Consider the following 23481-nt stretch of genomic DNA (forward strand, 5'->3'; position numbering starts at 1 on the left):
TATGTCTGCCGCCTCACTTGTCAGTGACTCCAAAAAAACCTTAAATTCAAAAAAGACAACCTTCCTGAGTCGGGAAGATCCCCTGGAAAAGGAAATGGCAATCCACCCCAGTATTCTTGCGGGGGAGATCCCATGGACAGAGGAGCCTGGCAGGCTACAGTCCATGGGGTCGGAAGAGTCGGACACGACTTGCGACTAAAGCACCACCACCATCCCCCAAGACAAAAATGGTCAAGGCCGAAACAACAGCTCTGGGGGTATCCAGATAAAAGGCGGTCGGCAGCTTCCGGGCCCAGAGTCCCCGCCCTCCGCCCCAGGCCCAGCGGCCCGGCGGCCCGGCGGCCAACAACCCTCAGCCCCGCCCCCCGCCCCGGCCTCGCGCGTGCGCGCCGGCGGCCGCCGAGGCAGTGGGCGGGGCTGCCCGAGGCCCCGCCCCGCAGCGCGGTATATCTGCGGCGGGGCTGGCCCCTTTCGTTCACTTAGCCGGCTGCTCTGGGGCCAACAGGAGCTGATCGAGAGGCTGTCGTGCGGCAGGATGAGTGCAGACTCGGACCCGGTGGTCATCGTCTCGGCGGCGCGCACCATCATAGGTGAGTGGAAAGACGGACCCGGCGTGGGGTTTGAGCCGTGAGCTAGGCCTGGCCTGCTCGCGGGGCCCCCCCTTCCCCCGCCCCTCCAACCCACCCACCACAGGACCTCCGGGACACTCAGAACCCCGCGCCTCGCGCCTCCGCGGCCGGCCTGCCTTCCCCGCCCGTTCCTCGCTCGCTCTCATCTGAGAGTTCTGATTGGCGTCTTGGGTAGGGCCACCGCGCCTCCCCGCCCTCCTATTGGCTGGCGGTGAGAGACGCTTTGCCGCGAGCCCCCTGATTGGCCAGCCGCGGGAGACACCATCTCAGCCTTGTGGCTACAGGGGGCGGGGTTCCTGGGTGGTCTGAGCTGTGCGCGGAGGCGGGGGTGGACGCTGGGCGAGGGGGTCGCGTAGCTTAAAAGGAGGGTTAGAGACAATTGCCCGAATGTCCTTAGCGGTGTATAGATTTCAAAGGCACTGGGCACGCCGGAGTGGGTGCTCTCTTTTGTTAGGGAAGCTTTTGGCCTCGCCCATCAAGCTCGGATTTGGGGGAGTGAATGGATAGGTTTCCCGCGGGTCCGCAGTCTCCCCGCACACCCTGGGGACTGCCTGCCTGGAGTTGACTGCTGCGCGTCCCCCGCGCTCCTCTCTGTGCCCGTCGCGGGGCGTCTTTTGCAGAGGAAAAAGCACCGGTCCGCCGGCGCCCCCACCTCCCCGGGCTCCCTTTCCATCGACTTCGTCTTCCCTTCTGTTCTAGGCTCCTTCAATGGGGCCTTATCCACCGTTCCTGTCCATGACCTGGGCTCAACTGTCATCAGAGAGGTCCTGAAAAGGGCAGCTGTGTCTCCCGAAGAGGTCTCGGAGGTCATATTTGGACACGTTTTGGCAGCAGGTAACTCCACAGTGACCCCCAGCCTAGATTAGGGTTATTGGAAGCAATAATCTCTCCTTCCCCTGCTCCCCACTTCACACACACAAACATGTGTTCTTGCTTCCATGCATTCCCTCTATTAGAATATCTCCTGTCGCCCTCTGCCAGGCCCCATCAGTAGCTTCTCTCCAGCTTAACCCTGAGTGTCACGTTTCTTAATCGATCCTACATCTCCGTCCTCCGCTGCCTTTTCATTCTTTAGAAGCAGGACCAGCCTGAGGCATGTGAGAGGATGCTGGGCCTTCTGTATTTCCCTAAAGTTTCTCACATTCAATAAAAATGCATTGAGTTCTTCTGTGTCCCGTCTGTGCTAGGTGCCAGGACAGGGCTTCACTGACACAAGTCAGTCCTTGGCTTGCACCGGGCTCACTTCTGTGCTGGCATTGTCGGTGGCTCCCAGAGAAGGGCGCATCACCCCTGGAGGGGCTGCTGTAGATGAATCTCGGGAGTGTTCCAACTCACTTCTGATTCCCACTAGGTGTACAGGCCCACACTCACTGAAAATTCCGTTAGTTGTCCATAACTAGTTTCATGCTCATTTAGAAGCACAATAAATTCTAATTATTCCTAGTGATAATGGTGTCACGCTTACTTACTGCCAACTTTTGTCCTTACTGTATCTGAGACCCGACCCATTTTTCTGTGCATTTACTTTGCAGTTTTGTAGTTAGTTCCTCTTCCTAGTTCTCCTTTTTCAGTTTGTCCTTGTGGGCTTTCAGGTTGAAGCACATTACTTTTCTCCTGACTCTCCAAGGCTTTGAAGTGTTTGAGTCATACCCTCCGGTGTTAACTAATCTTTTGGAACACTCCCTCCTTTCTTCCCAGACCCAAGGCTCAGACTTGCTCCGTTGCCGTAGGGTCCTACACTCCGGGTTCCTGTTCCGCATCACTCTTCTCTTCTTGAGATGTTGAGTAACGAATATAGGATCACAGCCGTGAACCCACATCTGTCCTACTCTTTAAGCCCTGGTCCCCTCCATGATTGTGTTACTAAATTTACTGAGCAACTGATGCACCCCAGACATTTTTCTATCAGCTGATAAACAATGTTCATGTTAGATGGAAATCCTCAATTCTCATTGAGTTCACTTTCTGCTAAATGCAGACCATTAATTAATTCTGTTTGGCACTCATTTCTTAACTCTTAAGTCAGCAAGATCTCCTGGAGTAGGAAATAGCTAGCCATTCCAGTATTCTTGCCTGGAAAATCCCATGGACAGAGGAGCCTGGTGGGCTACAGTCCATGGGGTTGGAAAGAGTCAGACACCACTGAGCAACTGAGCATACAGGCACCTGAAGATGGGGATTATGAATAAATGCATACTTATTTATACATACTTATGTATGAATAAATACATACTTCCTTCCCTGAAGGAAGTGCCCACAATTGAATTATGGAAAAGTATTTGTCAGTTCCGATTTTGTACATGTCTTGTTATACAACCAGTTAATCATGGTGTGATCAGTACTAAGCAAGGAAAGAGGCGCGTCTTAGCAGAGGTTTCCTCTTTGAAGTAACCCTCTTAATCCTCCCGGGCTTCCCAGGAGGCTCGGTGGGTAAAGAATTCGCCTGCAATGCAGGAGACACAAGTTCAGTCCTTGGGTTGGGAAGATCCCCTGGAAGAGGGCATGGCAACCCACTACAGTATTCTTGCCTGGAGAATCCTATGGACAGAGGAGCCTGGTGGGCTACAGGCCATAGGCTTGGAAAGAGTTGGACACAACTGACGCGACTGAGCATGCATGCACGCTTATCCTCCCAGGTGTCTTAAGCCATGATCAAGAAAGCAAATAGCCCCAGTGAAAAACAGGAATAATGTCAAAGTTCTGCCCTGTTTTTTTTTCATGTGTGCTCATTCAAGTACACACTTGATCAGAAGACCAAGCAAAAGATCAAGAAGACAGTTCCTTCTTACAGTATTAATAACTTCTTTGTGGAGGAGAAAGCTTATATTCATGAAGTTTCTATGGAACAGCACAAGATGATATGTATTCAAGGGTCAGACTGGGACAGGTCCACACAATTCTCTGCCTCTCTCGGGAACTTGACTTGGCTGGGAAGTGGCCAGAGACCCAGTTGGTAGGCAGTCTCTTGAACTTTGCATGCACTTTCATCCCAACATGCTATCTTTCTCTTTGGCTGCTTAGAGGCCTCTGTGATCTTCTTGCAGGCTGTGGGCAGAACCCTGTTCGACAGGCCAGTGTCGGTGCAGGAATCCCCTACTCTGTTCCTGCGTGGAGCTGCCAAATGATCTGTGGGTCAGGCCTGAAAGCCGTGTGCCTCGCAGCCCAGTCGATAAGGATAGGAGACTCCAGCATTGTTGTTGCAGGAGGCATGGAAAATATGAGCAAGGTAAGGCCCCTGAAGAGATGGTGCTCCCTGATCGCTCACTGATGAACTCCTGTCCATTGCCGCAGCAGGGTCAACCGATCGTCTGAGAGCTGGAACCAAACAGGGAACAAGGAAAATTTGGATCGAACCTTGATCTCTGCCTGCATGTTAATTATTCACAGTGATTGGGAAATTCAAGTTGAAGAAAAAGCCGGTCAACCAGTGTAATGTCCTTAGTTTTACGTTTCTTCCTCATTGTAAGGAAAAGTCAAAAACCAGATGTTGCACTCACCTTCCTTCTCGGGACAAAGGGTATTCCTGGGGACCACAGCCTGTTGACCTTTTGTCGGTACACAGTCTGGAAGAGGGGACCCACTGAGCAGTGGCCATCTCCAGTGGGCTTGCCAGGTGGGATTGGCTTTGCCAAGTTCCATCCCTCCCACTGACCCAGTGGGAAAAAGAAAAAGGTGTATTCCCTGCTTCCTGCAGCAATTCAAGGTCTCCCCTGGGGAACCCCTGGGCAGAGGTCGATTCATCCCACCTTGCTCAGGCTTGAGAGGAGACAGGGTGAGAGTAGCAAACACAGAGTGGTTCCTGTGGGGCCATAGCAGCACCTGTGTAGTGCTTTATGGGGTGCTTTTACACATGCAGTCATAACAGCCCTTGGTTTTGGTTTTATTCCCGATTTACAGGTAGGGAAACCGAGGCCCAGAGCCAGGACTCGAAAGAGAGATCTTCAGACTCTTCAGTCTTTCCTTTCTAGCTGCTGTTGAGTGGGTAGGAGTTGAGAGGGAGCTTCCCTGATAGCTCAGTTGGCAAAGAATCCCCCTGCAGTGCAGGAGACCCCGGTTTGATTCCTGGGTTGGGAAGACTCCCTGGAGAAGGGATAGGCTACCCACTCCAGTATTCTGGCCTGGAGAATTCCATGGACTGTATAGTCCATGAGGTTGCAAAGAGTCGGAGACGACTGAGCGACTTTCACTTTCAAGAGGAAATCCCTTGAAATCCCCCCACTGCGAAATCTCTCCCCATCAGTGAATCAGGCAACCTGATTATTCTCACTCTAGGCATTGTACGTCCCATCAAAATAAGGAACACATTGTTAGCATCACTTAAGCCCATTGATCAGCTCTTTGTGTAACAGATTGCTGGTTGCTTTGGAAAGAATAAATGAACTTTTTAAAGAAATAGGACAAAATTCACAGGTTTGTTTGATGGAAAGCTGCAGATGCACAGGGAAGAGAGTTGCAGGTGGGTTTCCAAGGGCAGGTAGGGTGGAGTAGCCTATTAATTCCAGGGGTCTTCAGGCCCTGAGCCCTGGGTGACGAGGAAGATGGGCTGGAATGGAGGAGAAGGGTCACAAGGGGGACTCGGTGAAGACGGAGGAATCACTGGATGGTTTTGAGTGGGAGCCGAAGGAGAGGACTAGTTACAACCACACCTAATCCATCTGCATTTCTTGTTTCCAGGCTCCTCATTTGGTTCACTTGAGGACGGGAGTCAAGATTGGGGAGAAGCCACTGACTGACAGTATACTCTGTGACGGGCTCACTGACGCGTTCCACAACTACCACATGGGCATTACAGGTAAGGCGGGCATGGCTGAAAACAGACAGACTGTAAAAAGGGTAGAAAAGGTCTGTCACAATTGGTTTTGCAGGTGCTTTTCCTCTTTAAGGGTAGGAACCAAGTCCTCATCATTTTGTATCCGTGATGACGGGGATAGTTCCCATTTGATGAAGCCAAGTTGGGGAAATAGTCCCTCTCTCCTTGTGACTCCTTGATCATCAGGGAAGTTGGCGGTGGGAGGAACCTCAGAGTTTTCTGGGTCAATCTCTCATTTTATCATATGAAGAAACAGGGCTCACAAATAGTGGCTTTGTGGCAAAGGCAAGGTCAGAGATAAGCTAGTACCTTTGGTATCGAACTCTGTTCGTTACACTACACAGTCAGGTTTTCATCCACCCACAAGGCTTGCAATATTTCAACTGTCTTTTCATTATTGTATTCATTATGGTGATCTGAATAACCATTTGACCTAAAATAAGCCAAAACAATTTCGACAAAGCAGGAAACAGAGAACTTTGATCTTTGGTATTACCACTACAGCTTGCCCCAAGGCTCAGATAATGGTTACATCTTTAGAAATAAGGTATTTTTTAATTAAGGTATGTACATTGTTTTTTTTTTTAGATATAGTGCTATTTCACACTTAATACACTGCACGTATTTTACAGTGTAGAAATATGGTGGATATCACTTTAATCAAGTGAGCAAAGTTGATGCAACCTGAGAGAAACTCCAACATGTATCCTGATAAGATTCAATGAGAAATATCATCATCATCCCATAGCTTCCCACATTATATTCTAATGCGTTACAATATTCTAATGTTCTATTCCAACGTGTTATCTAATCTTGAGGAAACATCAGAAAAGTTAGGATTGGTGACATCTGACAAAAGAACTGGCCCCTACCCTTCAAAAATACCAAGGTTAAGAAACACGGAGATAGGCTAAGGATTAGTTGCAAATAAAAAGTGAAGAGACTGACAGTGAAATGCAGGGTGTGATCATGGGTTGGATGATACTGAACAAACACATTAGCTATAGAGGGCATCACTGGGACACCAGGTGAGCCTTGCCTGTAGACCGAGCCTGTAGATGACAGTATTTTTTCAGGGTTGCATTTCCTGATTTTGGCAGCTGTGGTTATGTAAGAAGCTGGCCTTTATTGCGGGGAAATATACACTGACATTAAAATTTAGAGATAAAGGGGCATGATATCTACAACTTTCCATCAAACAGTTCAGAAATCGAATGAGAAAGCAGATGGGGCCAAAAAATAGGAACAATTGGTGAAGCAGCGCAAAGGACATTTCTGAAAGGTATCTCATAGAAAGGAAAAGAGAAGGAAGGCAGCAAAGAAAGAAAACTTCTTAAGAATCCTTGCAACCTTTCCACCCCTGGTGGGAGGCAGGAGTGCCACAGAGGACGGTCTCAGCCCACCAGCGGGCCCGCCGGTGTTGGGCAATCAGGGCTTGAGCCACCACCAGAAGCCATCCTGAAAACGTTTGTTTTTTTTTCTTTCACAGCTGAAAATGTGGCCAAACAATGGCAAGTGAGCAGAGAAGATCAGGACAAGGTGGCAGTGCTGTCCCAAAACCGGACAGAGAACGCACAGAAGGCGGGCCACTTTGACAAAGAGATTGTGCCCGTGTTTGTGTCTTCTAAAAAAGGTGGGTGTGTCAGTCGTAAAGGTTTAAACATCAACAGGGCTGTTTGTAAGGCAATCATTACTAGTCTACGAGGAAATCATTGATAGTCAAAAGAATACCATACAGGAATGTTCGTGCATCGTTACCTTGGTTATGTCTCTCGGGATGCACAGAAAAGCTGTATCCAGGGTCGATCTGAACATGAGGTGGGGCGGAGGCACTCCTGGCCGGGGTCTCCCCGCGGCTGTGTAGGTACAGCATTTAATGAGACAGGCGTGCTGGCCCCCGATTGTTGGAAGGCGGCAGCCCACCTTTCTACCCCTACCGGTTCTTTCTTCAGAAGCGACTGTCCATTCATTTCTGTTGCTTCTGTGTGCGCTTCGTATTTCTTGAGGGTGTCATCTTTTGGGGTTCCTTAGCTCTTCTCCCGGAGAAGGCAATGGCAAGCCACTCCAGTACTCTTGCCTAGAAAATCCCATGGATGAAGGAGCCTGGTAGGCTGCAGTCTGTGGGGTTGCTAAGGGTCGGACACGACTGAGCGACTTCACTTTCACTTTTCACTTTCACACATTGGAGAAGGAAATGGCAACCCACTCCAGTGTTCTTGCCTGGAGAATCCCAGGGATGGGGGAGCCTGGTGGGCTTCCGTCTATGGGGTCACACAGAGTCGGACACAACTGAAGTGACTTAGCAGCAGCAGCAGCTCTTCTCCAACATGGACACAATGGTCAAGTTCTTTTACTGGCTGACATCAATTATGTCCAGCCTTTGTGAGAGATTGGCTTTGACGCCCTAGAGCCAGTCAGCTGTAACCAGCCAAGACCTCTACCCCAAACCTTAGCAACCTCTTCCAAGAACTCCCTGTGACTGCCTTCCTCAGAAAGGGCTGTATTGGTATGGAAAACACTGCTAATATAATATCTTAACATACAATAATTTTTATTACTGTGGACTTTTCTCCTATTAGAAGTATTTTATAATAAATTTTCCTTCCAAATGTGAATCTTTCTGTATCACGTTTGAGGAATCCATCGTTTCTAGTACACTGCCTGCCATCTCTGTACTAACCTTGGGGTCATTTATTTTCCTTTTTTTCAGGTCTTACTGAAGTTAAAACAGATGAGTTTCCTCGCCATGGGAGCAACATGGAGGCCGTGTCTAAGCTAAAGCCTTGCTTCCTTATGGATGGAACGGGAACCGTCACCCCAGCTAATGCTTCAGGTTAGATTATCTGAAGGGCGGTTTGGGGAATACCATCTTCTGCAAGGACTACCATGTACTCAGGTTATTCTTTTTTTCTTTTGTGGGTGGGGGTGGAGGGGCTGTGCCTGTGGCCTGTGGGATCTTAGTTCCCTAAGCAGGGATCAAACCCATGCCCCCTGCATTGGGAGCAGAGTCCTGACTACTGGACCACCAAGGAGGTTCCTATACAGGTTATTCTAAAACCTTGTTTCAGTTGCTTTAGGGAAAGATGTAATTTTGACCATTTGTTTCTTTGGACTCATATACCGAAAAATGGATTTGGCTTCCCTGCAGTATCCTAACAGAACATACAAGTGAAAAAAGTCAATTAGATTTTACCTACTACCTTTGTGCTTTTCCAAAGCCAGAAACTCTGATTACCTTCTGTGATGTCTGGGCTACTTTTTCCACTTCATTATCTCCTGTCCTCCACTGCTTTCATCTTCCTGTTTTTTCTCCCATGGAAATGTTCTGTAGTCGGTTATATCAGATTGGCAAACCTACTGTTTCTATTTACAGCTTAAAGCCTAACAGTAAATGACTTTGCCAAGATGTATTGTTTACTTATGTCTCCTGGTGTTAGAGAAAGTAGACACAGGTACGTAACAAGGACGGTTTCCGAAAGCAAGACTTTCCTGTTTTACAGGAATAAATGATGGAGCTGCAGCAGTGGTTCTTATGAAGAAGTCCGAAGCTGACAACCGTGGGCTCACACCCTTAGCACAGATAGTTTCCTGGGCACAAGCAGGTGTGGAGCCTTCCATTATGGGAATAGGACCAATTCCAGCAATAAAGCAAGCTGTGAGTTTCATTTTGAATGCTGGCACGTCCTTTGTCGCTAAAACCTCTTTGGGAGCACACCTGTAACTTGTATTTCTGCCTTCTTCAAACCTTTGCTCAGATCCTTCCCACTCCAAAATGCTGAGATAAGGCTTTTGTTTTCATCTTTATTCCTATCAGGTTTCATCTGCGTGTCTCTGAGCCTTCCCATTAGCCTTAAATGAGCTTATTCACCTAGTTTTTGCTGTTAACTACCAGAAAGAACAGCCAACATTTGAATCACATGCTCTATAACCTCATGTGGACGTAACAAGTGTAACTGGTTCAGATTAAGTGGGTGGTTTTTAAGATCCTTCAACGTCATACAGTATATATCCTGCTTTTACATCTACAACAAAGAATGGTTCTGAGTTCTTAAACCCCTGCTTTCCTTTTAACCTTTCCTTTAGGTTGCAAAAGCAGGGTGGTCACTGGAGGATGTTGATGTATTTGAAATCAATGAAGCCTTTGCAGCCCTCTCTGTTGCAATAGCTAAAGAACTTGGATTAAACCCAGAGAAGGTAAGCATAAGCAAGCAATCCTGAGAACTTGCCAGTGAATGTTCACAGTGCAAGAAGTTGCATGTGACTGTGCATGCATGCATGCCCAGTTCAGTTGCGTCCCACTCTCTGTGTCCAATTTTTTGTGACTCCATGGACCGTAGCCCGTCAGGCTCCTTTGTCCATGGGATTCTCCAGGCAAGAATACTGGAGTGGGTTGCCATGCCCTCCTCCAGGGGATCTTCCCCAGGTCTCTGGCATATACTGCAGTGCAGGTGGATTACCACTAGCACCACCTGGGAAGCCCGTTTTAAGGCTGTCAATACAAAAATACAGGCTTTGCCCCAAGTCTTGGCCATACAGTGGTGGACACTGGGTGGGTTCCTACTGGGACTCAGGGGAAGGGGACTCACTTTGTTTCGCTTCCTAAGGCAAAAAATTTGTCTGCATTAGTTCACTTCCCACAGAAAAGAGTGCATCTCTGTTGTGGGATCTTATGTCCCTGATCAGGGATTGAAACTAGCAACCCCCTGCAGTGGAAAGGGAGGAGTCTTAACCGCTGGATTGCCAAAGAATTCCCATATTTTAAACCTTTTAAGCTAAGGTAGTCAGAGAGGATGTTCAGTTCAGTCGCTCAGTCGTGTCCGACTCTTCGCGACCCCATGAATCACAGCACGCCAGGCCTCCCTGTCCATCACCAACTCCCGGAGTTCACTCAAACTCATGTCCATCGAGTCGGTGATGCCATCCAGCCATCTCATTCTCTGTCGTCCCCTTCTCCTCCCACCACCAATCTTTCCCAGCATCAGTCTTTTCCAGTGAGTCGACTCGTCGCATGAGGTGGCCAAAGTATTGCAGTTTCAGCTGTACAAATCACTTCCTAAGCAACTGAAGTAAAAATAGAATTTGAGAAAGTAGTTTACTGGTACATTAATGTACCACATAATGTACTCTATGTCCACAGAAAACTGTAAATGATACAAATCTTTCTGCCCCTCAGGTCAACACTGAAGGAGGAGCCATAGCCCTGGGCCATCCTCTGGGAGCATCTGGCTGTCGGATTCTCGTCACCCTGTTACACACACTGGAGCGCAAGCGTGGACATCGTGGTGTCGCTGCCCTATGCGTTGGGGGTGGGATGGGAATAGCCATGTGTGTTCAGAGAGGGTGAAACTGCTGCCCAACAGCTAATTAGGCGGAGTTTAACTAAACCACAACTGCATTTTAAACTAGTAATACTAAGTCATGTGAAACCAGAGGACCAAAGTGAGGGTGGAAACTATCTCCCACTTCACAAGGAACACAAGACTCGACAGCCTGTTGCACTTTAATATGTAATATTTGAGGTACAAGCAAGCTGCATCTAACAACATTGTTATAAATAAAGCTGATCAGTCATCAAGGGCTCCAGAGTGAACAGCATCTTCATAGCCTCCATGCTTATCATCTTTGCTTTCTGGGTGTAATTTAATAAGATCGTCAATTCGAAGAATGGTAATTGCCGCTTCAGTTGCAAATTTCAAGCTCTTAATTTTAACTACAGTTGGCTCAAACACCCCTGCTTGTTTGTTGTCACGGGGTTTACCATTGACCAAGTCAAGACCAATCCTGCAATTTAGGAAAAAAACAATTAAATGGCCTCTTTTGTAATTCACATCCATCCCATTCTACCCCTTTAAAAGCTGGCTTATTAATGCCAGCTATTCCATTAAAATGTTAACCTTGGGAAACCTGAGGGCAGATCCCTTTAAGTAACTAATTATGGATACACAAATTCAGCACTGAAAGAGGTGTAGAAAGCCTAGGTGGTAGTAAAATATTTCTAAATGCCACTTAGTATCTTGAAAGGAGGCTGCTTAAAAATAGGCATGGACCACCCAAAAGTAATTACCTCTCTCTGGGGAACCTTCCTGCTGTATGTAAATGACTCCCTAGAGAGAGGTGAGGAATCATTTGATAACTAAAACACACCGATGCTAGTAATCACTAGTCATCCCCTTAATGAGTATAAGAAGAAAAACCGAACTACCATATGATACACAAATAACAATGAGAACAGGAACATACGCTTACCATTTTAGATTTTTTCGTTCTGGGTTAACCTGAGCTTCATTATGAAAAGCTCTTAATTTTGCAACCAGATCTGTGGAGTCTTGGGCAGCATTAACTGCCAGAGTGTTAGGAATAACAAGAAGAGATCTTGCAAACTCCGCAATAGCAAGCTGTTCCCGGGAGCCCTAAGAAGAAAGACAATGAGGTGTCTTCACAAAAGAAAGAAAACCCACAGCAGCAGCTTATGAACCAGTACAGGCTTCAGGGTGTTCTCACCATGCTGGTTGCGTAGTTCTCAAGGTAAATGGAAAGGGCCGCCTCTACAGCACCCCCACCTGGGACCACAGACTTTGACTCCAAAACTCTCTTCACCACACAAAGGGCATCGTGTAAGGAGCGCTCCATCTCATCACACATGAAATCATTTGCCCCACGTAAGATGACCGACGCAGAGGTACGAGCCTTAGTGCTATTTAAAATAATAGCGAGTTATATCAATTCAACAGTGGTAAGTCCATGAAGAAATTAACTTATACTCACACAGGACATTTAGACAGGGAAGCAATGTCTAGACCATGCAGAAGAGATGAAATGGCAACTTCACCTCCATTTACAAGGGCCCAGTATTGTTTTATCCCATGCGTATAACTGCTCATATCACTGAAGGACTACAGCAGCAAATAAATGGGAAGGTGGTCTGTTTTTACTCAATAATAAAATCTGTACAGCCTTACAATTTAGAAAAGTAGCTCTTACTTTTTAATCAAGATCAGTTCATCATCACAAATTCTCTCCTGTACCACTTCTTCTGCTTGTCCCAACATTGAAGCTTCAAAAGTTTCTTCACCTTCCAAATTGGCCAGCGTTGACAGAATAGTTGCTATTAAAAGTAATTAGAAACATTTGTAAGCACTGCTCTCATGAATATTTTCAACCCTGCTTTAAACATTCAGAAACATGGAATTTACCATAGAAATAACACATAATCTCAAGTTTAAGGCTTACAGTTAGGCATTCAAGGAATGGTCCTATCCCAAGTAAACGATGTCACTTCAAGGTGAAGAACACTGAAGAACTTTCCCAGTTACGAATGCACAAAAAGATTTTACACATGTATTTGTACACAAAGCATTAAGGAAGTTTTCTGGATCTGCTTACTGTTAGCATCCAACTATAAAAGGAACATGACAGCTGGCAGGAGACATACCTCCGGAAGCTTTAGCAATGCGCTTAAGGTCCCTTTTTAAAACTCTTCGAACTGCCATAGCACCAGCCTCCACAAAATACTTTAGACACATGTCGTCAATTCCACCAGTGGTTAGGATAACATTGGCACCAGTTGCCAGGATCTTCTGGATTCGCTCCTTGGTGATGTCAGATTCTCTACAAAAATGCAGTACTTGAATAGTAACCCAAAGTTATCGTCTGTATTTTTACTATTACATATAGCTTGAACTTCCATTAAGTATTTTTCATAAAATAACCACAGATTAAATGATACTAATGAGTCTCTCCCTTCTATGAGCAGAACTTACATCAGTCCAATTTACAGAAAAATTCAAGGAATTAAAATACCAGTTAGGTCTCCCCACCCCAACTTTAGTTTCTAACCAAGAATGGTGCGCCTAAGAAAGGAAGCTGGACGGACCTGGTGGGGAGACAGACCGTCAAGTGAGCTTGAAGGCGAGTGTCACAGTGCAGTGCAGTGCGGACAAGCACACGAGAAGCTTGGGTCCAGGCTGGCAGGTGGGACAAGGAAAGCGTGAAGGCGTGGAGCTGAGAGGGGTCGAGCTGAGACTCCAGGTGTGCACAGAAGATGAGGAACTCTAGCAATGTCAGAGTCTGAATTGGTAAGTTTTTCTTTCTAATATTTTAAAGTGAGAGTAGTATTATCCATCTGTTCAAAGGATGTAAAAGAATGAAGACACTCTGAGGCAATAACTGGAGATGAGTCTATCTGATGTGAACAGATGGCCTTAACAGAGAAGGAAAAGCTTATGGCTTGAGTGACTGGGAGATTCAGCAATTGATTTCTGGAGGGAAATAAATACTAACAGGTTGGGGGCAAGATGAGAAAAAGAGTTCGGTTTTCAACAAGGTGAATCTGAAGCTCCCATGACATTCAGGTGAAGCTGCACGGGAATTACAACCTACAGGAAACACAAATCTGAAAAACAGTCAATAAATATTTACTTATTCAAATAACAGTAGATGAGATCAAAGAATCTGTTTTTTCTTTTGCCACACCGTGCAGCATGTGGACTTTTAGTTTACTGACCAGGGATCAAACCCGAGTCCCCTGTATTAGAGGTTTGGAGTCTTAATCACTGGACCACTAGGCAAGTCTCAAGATCAAAGAATGTTTATAAAGTGAAATGAGTTAAAGATGAACCTCACAATAAACCTCTCTACATACTAGACACATACTATATGTATGTCAAAGCCATGAAACTAAGTCATTCAGCCTCTACCTTCATAGAGCTTACACTTTAAGACGTAGTAATATACTTAGAAAATGCTGTAAGCCCCAGGAGGACAAACTGCAGTAACTCCAGGGACAGCATAATTCAGACTGAGGGGGAAAGAGAAGCACCTCTGAGAGTTACCAGCTGAGAAACAAGTGACAAAACTAGCCAGTCAAAACAAGCAGGCAGAGAATGTTCTGGGCAGAGGAAGGAACGTTCTACCCTTAGGGGCTGAAGCTCTTAGAGAAGGAACTTGGTGGCTTCTGGTTTCAGCTGTGCTAGACCACAGTGCAAAGAGCAGGTAAGCAACTGAACCCAGAGTGATGGGAAACTTCCAAAAGGCTCTGGCCTTGCAAGGGATGAGATCAACTTGGCTGCTGTGTGGAAAACAGCCTTGGAGGTGATGAGACTGGAACCAAAATGACCAGCTTGATTCCCCTGCAACAGCTTGGGTAAGAAAATGGAAACGAAAAGTGGGTGAGTTTGAGATTTAATTTATAGAGATCAAGCGGTCTTTGATAGGTTAGCAGAGAAAAGAAAAAAAAAGGAGTTAAGGATATTTCCTAGTCTTCCTCCTCAGTAGAGGGGTCCCTAACTAAAACAGCAAAGAGCAAATTTGGGGGTATCATCACAAGTTCAACTTCAGACATAATGACTTTGAGATGAATAAGAAGCATTCAATCAATTCAAGCTCCAAGAAACAGATTCCAAGTCTCTGGCACAGAGGATGCAGTGGCCCAGGCACAGGAGGACAGATGATGCAGAAGCAAAATGCTGCTCCATCCTCCATGTCTTTCAAAAAGTAGCCAAAGGCTTGATAAAGGTCAAGTGCAACTGGATGTGTGTAATGAGCTTCACAGCAGTGGTCACTAGTGACCTTAGCAAGTGGTTCTTCACTGGAAGAGCTGAAAAGGGCATAAAAAATAAAACACCGAAAGTTTTTGTGCCAATCACTCTTCTACCATCTGGCTATACAGAAATGAGGAAGGACAGGGAGTAAATGCAACAGGATGTGTACACAAGAGGCTTTTTATTATATTTAAGGATAAAAGAGTGACAAGTAAAGTGAACATGTTAGTTGCTCAGTCATGTCCGACTCTGTGCAACCAACCCCATGGACTATATGTAGCCCATCAGGCTCCTCTGTCCATGAGATTCTCCAGGCAAGAAAACTGGAGTGGGTAACCAATCCCTTCTCTATGGAATCTTCCCAATCCGGGTATTGAATCCAGGTCTCCTGAACCGCAGGCAGATTCAAGAGGCTTTTATAATATTTAAGGATAAGAGCTACAAGAGGAATCTAGAAAGGAATGAAGAGTAGAATCAGTACTTGCAGTTGAGCAAGAATAATCAATGAAGTAAGACTGTAAAAGCAGAAGGGAACAGGATCTCAAACACTTATTCTAAAGGGACTGGCCTTTGAAGGATAAAAGGACACCTTTGGTTATTAAAAGGAAAGAAAGAGCCCACGTGCAGATACCAGAGGAGAAACCATCACAACATTGGCGCATTGTAACAAAGACCCAGCACAGCAAAAAAGTAAAAGAGGTACACCTTCACAACTAGCTCTCTAGCATGTCACCCAGCAGTTAGGACCATATGCACTGCCTAGTACCTGACACAGTCAATACCATATGCTTGGTTCTTGCACTGTTTAAGGAAATGCATTCCTAGACATATCTCAAAGACCTAATTACTATACTCATAAAATCAAAATCTCACAAAATGTCAGTTTTCATGTATCACCCCAACCTCTCTTAAGACACTGTCACCACATTTTCTAATTTTCCTGGCAGTTCAGGTAACATAATTAGACTTTGGTTAAAAATGTTACTTTTTTAAGTCCTCTAAGAATGGTATGGCCCCAACCGAAGCAGAAGATATTAAGAAGAGGTGGCAGGAATACACAGAAGAACTGTACAAAAAAGATCTTCATAACCAAGATAATCACGATAACGTGATCACTGACCTAGAGCCAGACATCTTGGAATGTGAAGTCAAGTGGGCCTTAGAAAGCATTACTACGAACAAAGCTAGTGGAGGTGATGGAATTCCAGTTGAGCTATTTCAAATCTTGAAAGATGATGCTGTGAAAGTGCTGCACTCAATATGCCAGCAAATTTGGAAAACTCAGCAGTGGCCACAGGACTGGAAGAGGTCAGTCTTCATTCCAATCCCAAATAAAGGCAATGCCAAAGAATGCTCAAACTACCGCACAATTGCACTCATCTCACACGCTAGTAAAGTCATGCTCAAAATTCTCCAAGCCAGGCTTCAGCAATATATGAACTGTGAACTCCCAGATGTTCAAGCAGGTTTTTTAGAAAAGGCAGAGGCACCAGAGATCAAATTGCCAACATCCGCTGGATCATGGAGAAAGCAAGAGAGTTCCAGAAAAACATCTATTTCTGCTTCATTGACTATGCCAAAGCCTTTGACTCTGTGGATCACAATAAACTGTGGAAAATTCTGAAAGAGATGGGAATACCAGACCACCTGACCTGCCTCTTGAGAAACCTGTATGCAGGCCAGGAAGCAACAGTCAGAACTGTACATGGAATAACAGACTGGTTCCAAATAGGAAAAGGAGTATGTCAAGGCTGTATATTGTCACCCTGCTTATTTAACTTATATGCAGAGTACACCATGAGGAACGCTGGGCTGGAAGAAGCACAAGCTGGAATCAAGATTGCTGGGAGAAATATCAATAACCTCAGATATGCAGATGACATCACCCTTATGGCAGAAAGTGAAGAGGAACTCAAAAATCTCTTGATGAAAGTGAAAGAGGAGAGTGAAAAGGTTGGCTTGAAGCTCAACATTCAGAAAACAAAGATCATGGCATCTGGTCCCATCACTTCATGGGAAATAGATGGAAAAACAGTGGAAACAGTGTCTGACTTTATTTTTTTGGGCTCCAAAATCACTGCAGATGCTGATTGCAGCCAAGAAATTAAAAGACGCTTACTCCTTGGAAGGAAAGTTATGACCAACCTTGATAGTATATTAAAAAGCAGAGACATTACTTTGCCAACCAAGGTCCGTCTAGTCAAGGCTATGGTTTTTCCCATGGTCATGTATGGATGTGAGAGTTGGACTGTGAAGAAAGCTGATCACCAAAGAATAGATGCTTTTGAACTGTGGTGTTGGAGAAGACTCTTGGAGAGTCAGTCCCTTGGACTGCAAGGAGATCCAACCAGTCCATTCTAAAGGAGATCAATCCTGGGTGTTCATTGGAAGGACTGATGTTAAAGCTGAAACTGCAATACTTTGGCCACCTCATGGAACGAGTTGACTCACTGGAAAAGACTCTGATGCTGGGAAAGGTTGGGAGCGGGAGAAGGGGACAACCGAGAATGAGATGGCTGGATGGCATCACCGACTCTGTGGACATGAGTTTGAGTGAACTCAGGAGTTGGTGATGGACAGGGAGGCCTGGCGTGCTGTGATTCATGGGGTCGCGGAGAGTCGGACACAACTGAGCGACTGAACTGAACTGAAAACACAGTTAGAAAAAATATGTCCAGTTGCATCATCCATCATACCCTGCTACCCATTAGATTTTTTAGATTACTGTCACCTGTTCTAAAAAAGGGTAATTTACAAACACGCCTTTCCCAAGGTCTAAAATGAATCTCTTAAAGTACCTCTGTCTAATCTGGTCCAGTTTTTCGGGGTCTGTAATAACCACTTGTACACCAAGCTTCATTTTTGTTTTCTGCAGGCTGAAGTCAAGGCAAGCTATTTTTGCATTAACTATTCTCTTGGGCATACCTAAAATTGAACATAACATTAAGTATCTTTACAGTTAACAATGCTATATTTTATAAGACACACCTATCCTTAGAAAGAACTGCACAGAGATTTTAAATTGTCATATGTAAACACACAAATTTAGATTTTATTATTTTTAACATTATAAACTAACACTCATGGCATTAAACACATGTGCGTCTTAATCACATGCAATTACATTACAAACTGGCAACACGATGTACCATTTCCTTTATCTCTCGGCTTCACTAAAGAACAAAAGTGCACATGTTGGACAGTTCATCTGAAGATGGAGTAGATAATCCACAATAGCTAGCTTTATCCTTGAGCACTCTGGTTATATGACCAAGTGAAATCACAAACCTTACCCTGGGATCCCACCACACAGTTGAGAGCATAGCCGTTGATGAGCATACTCTCCATCTGACTTCTCCCATGGGCTTTCAGAACATTAATGGAGTTGACTGGATAGCGAGGCTGGCCTCTGATATCTGTGTATTTAATAGCAAGCACAGCATCTACCACCATGTTAGCGAAGAAATCACCATTTCTAAGCCAGCAGTTAAGGAAAACAGAAGACTTGGAATGGACAGTGGGTGCACATGGAAATCAAGGGTAATACAAAGGCACTTCCTTTTTAACAATCTCATCAAAGAAACAAGCATTATATATGCCACTGAAATGTTAGAAAACTGTTTATCACTATCTGCACACTACTCTCACAATACTTTGTATTACTCTTCCCTTTGAAAAAAGGAAAATAGGCAACTTCAATACAGCATCATCTGGCACAAAAACTAACACAGGGTCTTACTTTTAAAAAGTCTAAACTTTATTGGACCATCACAAGGATACATTCCAATGATTTTGGAAGACATCGATGTCTTAGCAGCATTAATCAGGCAATCCCTTCCGAGCTCATCAGTGTTAATAATCAGATTTTCACTGATGTAACGCACTGCTTCCCTGTGTGAAGTGTAGGGGAGAAAACAATTCACGACTCAGAATCTTGTTTCACCAGTGTGTCACAGTCTTTAGGGCATCAATGCTCTGTTCAGCCATTCCATATAGGAGGAGGACACGAGCAAGTCCTCCCTCTTCAGATCATGGCAGTTCTCATCTATCCCATAAGCATAGCCACTAAAATCTATCAGAAGATAATGTGGTAGTCAAATGGGAAAAAAGGGATACTGGCCCTAGTTCTACATATACACTATAACACAGCTTTATCAAAGTATAATCATCAACTGGAAAAGTTAAAGAACACAGGCTCTCAACTATTATATCAAACAACAAAATTTTTTCTGAATGTAACAATCTTACTTGCAAGCAAGTCGATAGCCACTAATTACTGATGTGGGATGAATTTTCTGTTTGACTAGTTCATCTGCATTTTTTAGAAGTTCTGCTGCAATAATAACCTGCAGAGAAAACATCCATTGCTCTCGTTAGCCTGACATTATGGGCAACACATGCGTACAAATACTAACACGCATCAGACAATAATAATCAAAATGATAGAAGCAATGAGATTAACTTCTTATTAGATATCAGAAAAAGATAACCCTACACAATATTTCATATGGAAATGGATAAAGCCAGATAGGAGTCAGCAAAGTGTTCTAGCTCTTAACTAGAATAAGCTAGTTCTGCAGTAGAACAATTGAGATAATACAGTCACTCCTTTTCAAGATGAAGTGCTCACCAAGCTTTCAACATAAGCTAAATGAAGAGCCTGACGATTCAATGATCTGTACTATCATTTATTTATTTTGGACACTCCACTCAACATCTGGGATCTTAGTTTTTGGACCAGAGATTGAACTCAGGCTCTCAGCAGTGAAAGCTTGGAGTCCTAACCACTAGACTACCAGTGAATGCCTGATCTGTACTATTTTAGATTGTTATTTAGAAAACCATCCTTTTACGGAGACCAAAAACTATGCTTTAGTCAAAAAGACTTGAAATTCTTGCCTGCATCTTTGGAGGAGGAAATTAATTATATTTAAAGCTTTGCTATCATGAACAAGTTACTTAGCAAAGATCATTCTTTCAGAAGAGGTGGATTCTCTTCTTCCATGGCTTAGAGATTAAACATTTCCCCAAAAACCACTGCTTTTTTTGAAGAGAGCAAATTATTATTTTTCCCCTCATCAAATAATAAGTGTTTCTACCCTATCAGCATGTTAGGTGATCTTTGAGGAGTTTATATCATGTTACTGATCATGTTTACCAACTCTCTCAAACTCCCGTTTGAACTCATGGGTTCACTTGTCAGCATTTAAAATATAGAAACATCTTGTTTTTTTTAAATATTTGGTAAGGTTTTAGGAATTTTTTCTGAGCCTCAGGTTGTGAAAGAAAAAGAAAACATTTTCTTTTTCCTTTAAATGACTTACTTATGGTTAGGGCTTCATTTTCTGAAACTTTGATTTTAGGGGAAAAAAAAAACACTAGTCCTCAGCTAGCAGTCTTTACCTACCACGGAGGTGGTCCCATCTCCCACTTCTTTGTCTTGCAGATCCGCTAGCTCACAGAGAACTTTGGCTGCAGGATGCTCTACTTCCAGTAGCTTCAGGATGGTTGCACCATCATTAGTAATGGTTACATCCTAAGAAATTTCCAGGGGACAAAAAAAAATGACACAATCATCCACAGAAACAGCCTATTCCCTAAATTAGCCCAACCCTGTTATGATACGTTCACCTTCTGTATACTTTCCAATACCAGCGCTCTGACAAACACAAATAATTTACAAAATGAGATATTTATGAACTTATTCTTTAAAGTAACGATAATTACATGTACTTACACCAATGTCATCCACCAACATTTTATCCAAGCCAACTGGACCAAGAGAACTTTTCACAATATTGGCAATTGAAGCTGCAGCCATGACTGTAGATACAAAAATTTTTTTTTGAAAACTCAAGGTCCCAAGAGACAATCATTTCAGTCTAAAAGATAAATGACAGCCTGTGAATTTTCAAGTTTATCTAATCTGTCCTAATTTGAAAATCAACCAAAAGTCTAATATAACAAGAGAAAGCACCCAGTAATACATTTTTAATTCAACTGCAGACAGACACCAACTGTTCATTTCACTGCTTTAAAGAAAAAATAATCACTTACTTGTCCTCACTGCAGATTCTCCTACTCCATACAAAACATAAAAAGATACCAACCTTTTTCAGATTGACAAGTTAAAAAGTTATTAAAAAAAAAAACCTAATTAGAATGTTCTGACATTCATGACATTTGCCCATGACAAAAATTAAGAATGTATCAAATAACGGTAAGACTGACTGATTTCAATTGGTAAGATTCACAGGATCTGTAACTTAAAGCGACTCAACAACAAATGCTTTAACAGGTTAAAGTTTACTAGATAAACTCATTTTAAGTACCGCTTATGTTAACATTCAACAAAAATCTCGCCTGCTAAACAGGTGGCCAGTGACAGGTGGTTAAGAACTAAATCTGGCCTGTAGGGACCTGGCATCTACTGCAGATGATAATCGCAGGATACAATGTGCAAATTTCACTCTTGATGAAATTGAAAGGAGGGAGTGAAAAATCTGGCTTAAAACTCAAACTTTATTCTTTGGGGCTCCCAGATCATTGCAGGTGGTGACTGCGGCCATGAAATTAAAAGACACTTGCTCCTTGGAAGAAAAGCTATGACCAACCTAGATAGCATCTTAACAAAGGTCTGTCTAGTCAAAGCTACGGTTTTTCCAGTAGTCACGTACAGATGTGAGAGTTGGACTATAAAGAAAGTGAGTGACCGAAGAATTGATGCTTTTGAACTGTGGTGCTGGAGAAGACTCTTGAGAGTCCCGTGGACTGCAAGGAGATCCAACCAGTCCACTCTAAAGGAGATCAGTCCTGAATATTCACTGGAAGAACTGATGCTGAAACTGAAGTTCCAATACTTGGGCCACCTGACGCGAAAAACTGACTCTAGAAAAGACCCTAATGCTGGGAAAGACTGAAGGCAGGAGAAGGGGACGATAGAGGATGAGATGGTTGTATGGCATCACCGAGTCGATGGACACGAGTGTGAGCAAGTCCGAGAGTTGGTGATGGGCAGGGAAGTCTGGCGTGCTGCAATCCATGTGGTCGCAAAGAGTTGGGCCACGACTGAGCGACTGAACTGAATGTGCAAGTCATCTGAATAGCGGTCTATGGTCACGCACTCATCAATAAAAATTAAAAAAAAAAGCAATTAAGAGATAGTTCTGTCTGGTTAACGGCCGTAAAACGAGGCCCAGAGACGCCTTTCAGGACTAGAACCGAAACAAAAGGGCGGGCGCAAGGGCCCCCGGCCGGCAGGCATTGGAAGTGCGGCACGTGCGGCGCGCGGAACTCGCTCTCCCAGCCCCCGGCGTCCGCAGCATCCGGCCAAACCGCGCTGCACCCTCGGCCGAGACCCGCCGCGGGACAGGGAGACCACCCGCCACTCCCAGGGGCCCTGTCTGGGGGAACAGAAGGGAAGCCGCGAGGACGGCAGTCAGGACCGCGGCGGGGGTGAGGGGACGCGCACCGCCGCGGGCCCGCCTTAGGCCTCGCTCAGGCCCTCACCGTTCTGGGAGCGGATCGCCTCCCCAGTGCTGCGGTCCCCGAACACGGACAAAGGACCCTCCATCCTGGCGGCGGGGCGCACGTCGAGTTTCCCTCACACCGCGGACAACCAGCGTCTCACGGTCCCCGGGCCGGGCGGTGACCACTGCAGCCGCGACGGCGTGGTAAGGACCTGAGCGATGTCGCTCGCGGGGGCTGCTGGGAACGCCGCTCCCAGCCTCTCCCCTCCCCAGCCACACACCTTCCGGGTCCGCGCCGCGGGGCAGGACGGGAAAGAAGGACGGGGAGGAGGGTGGAGAAGCGTGAGCGCGCCGGAAGTGAGCAGACGGAAGGCGGTCCCAGCACGTTCGCCCAATTAGAGAGCGAATGAGAAGGGCGCGAAGGTAAGAGAGCGGAAGTCAGTATGTCGGACCGCTAGAGGGAGGAGGTGCCCGACTGACGCTTTCTTCCCCCTAGGTACAGGTTGCGCGTGCGCTTCTGCACATTCTAGTACTTTCTAGGAAAGGTGGGTGGTAGGGCGGACCTTGGATTGTGACGAAAAGCGGGCGGGTGGTGTAAGGTGGTGTGTCTGAGGTAGGACCGAGGTTCTGTACGGTTCTTGGTGGTTTATAAATCGGCGTTCTTGTTTTCCTTAAGTGTATGAGCTCGAGCGGAGAGCGCGCAAAACAAGCGCTCTATTCCCGGCCTCAAGCGTTTAGGGTTGGGAGCCTGAGCCTGGGTGGGACCGCGCAAGGTTCTTTATGAGTCATTAGGAAAAACAACCGTAACACCTGAAGAGAAAACCGCCTCGCGCTGCCGTTTCCTCTCAGAGACCAACGTGTGTTGTGTGTGTGTGTGTGTGCCCGACAATCATCGGGCCCAAGTAAGGTACCAAAACGCCTTGCGGCCCAGCGACGCGAGATGTTGCTGACAAGCTGGACCGACTTAACGGACCGTGCCCAACCGCTCTCCTGGCTCGCTGCGAGGTGGTTGGCTGGCTCCGGCGTCTGCGTGC

General features: G+C 45.4%; 2 protein-coding genes and 2 non-coding genes across 4 annotated transcripts; 1 reads left to right on the forward strand and 3 right to left on the reverse strand.

Moving 5' to 3' along the window:
- The first annotated feature begins 433 nt into the window (after positions 1–433).
- Positions 434–11029, forward strand: ACAT2 (acetyl-CoA acetyltransferase 2). The gene is made up of 9 exons (XM_055433673.2): positions 434–590; positions 1329–1463; positions 3674–3855; positions 5304–5421; positions 6929–7072; positions 8150–8272; positions 8940–9094; positions 9523–9633; positions 10613–11029. The coding sequence occupies exons 1-9, from the start codon at positions 536–538 to the stop codon at positions 10781–10783; spliced, it is 1194 nt and encodes a 397-aa protein (XP_055289648.1). The 5' UTR covers positions 434–535; the 3' UTR covers positions 10784–11029.
- Positions 10922–22722, reverse strand: TCP1 (t-complex 1). The gene is made up of 12 exons (XM_055433671.2): positions 22488–22722; positions 20716–20801; positions 20386–20514; positions 19227–19324; positions 18759–18869; positions 18272–18453; positions 17777–17903; positions 12872–13047; positions 12421–12544; positions 11941–12133; positions 11686–11849; positions 10922–11220 (listed from the first exon to the last, which is right to left on the reverse strand). The coding sequence occupies exons 1-12, from the start codon at positions 22549–22551 to the stop codon at positions 11004–11006; spliced, it is 1671 nt and encodes a 556-aa protein (XP_055289646.1). The 5' UTR covers positions 22552–22722; the 3' UTR covers positions 10922–11003.
- On the reverse strand, positions 12227–12356 carry LOC129561344 (small nucleolar RNA SNORA20). Its single transcript, XR_008686969.1, has one exon. It is a non-coding gene; the product is annotated as a small nucleolar RNA SNORA20 (small nucleolar RNA).
- On the reverse strand, positions 18948–19084 carry LOC129561346 (small nucleolar RNA SNORA29). Its single transcript, XR_008686971.1, has one exon. It is a non-coding gene; the product is annotated as a small nucleolar RNA SNORA29 (small nucleolar RNA).
- Positions 22723–23481: the final 759 nt, after the last annotated feature.

The sequence above is a fragment of the Moschus berezovskii genome, chromosome 10, assembly GCF_049115385.1.
Source record: "Moschus berezovskii isolate FMDL1 chromosome 10, NW_MosBer_1.0, whole genome shotgun sequence".
Lineage (NCBI taxonomy): Eukaryota > Metazoa > Chordata > Mammalia > Artiodactyla > Moschidae > Moschus > Moschus berezovskii.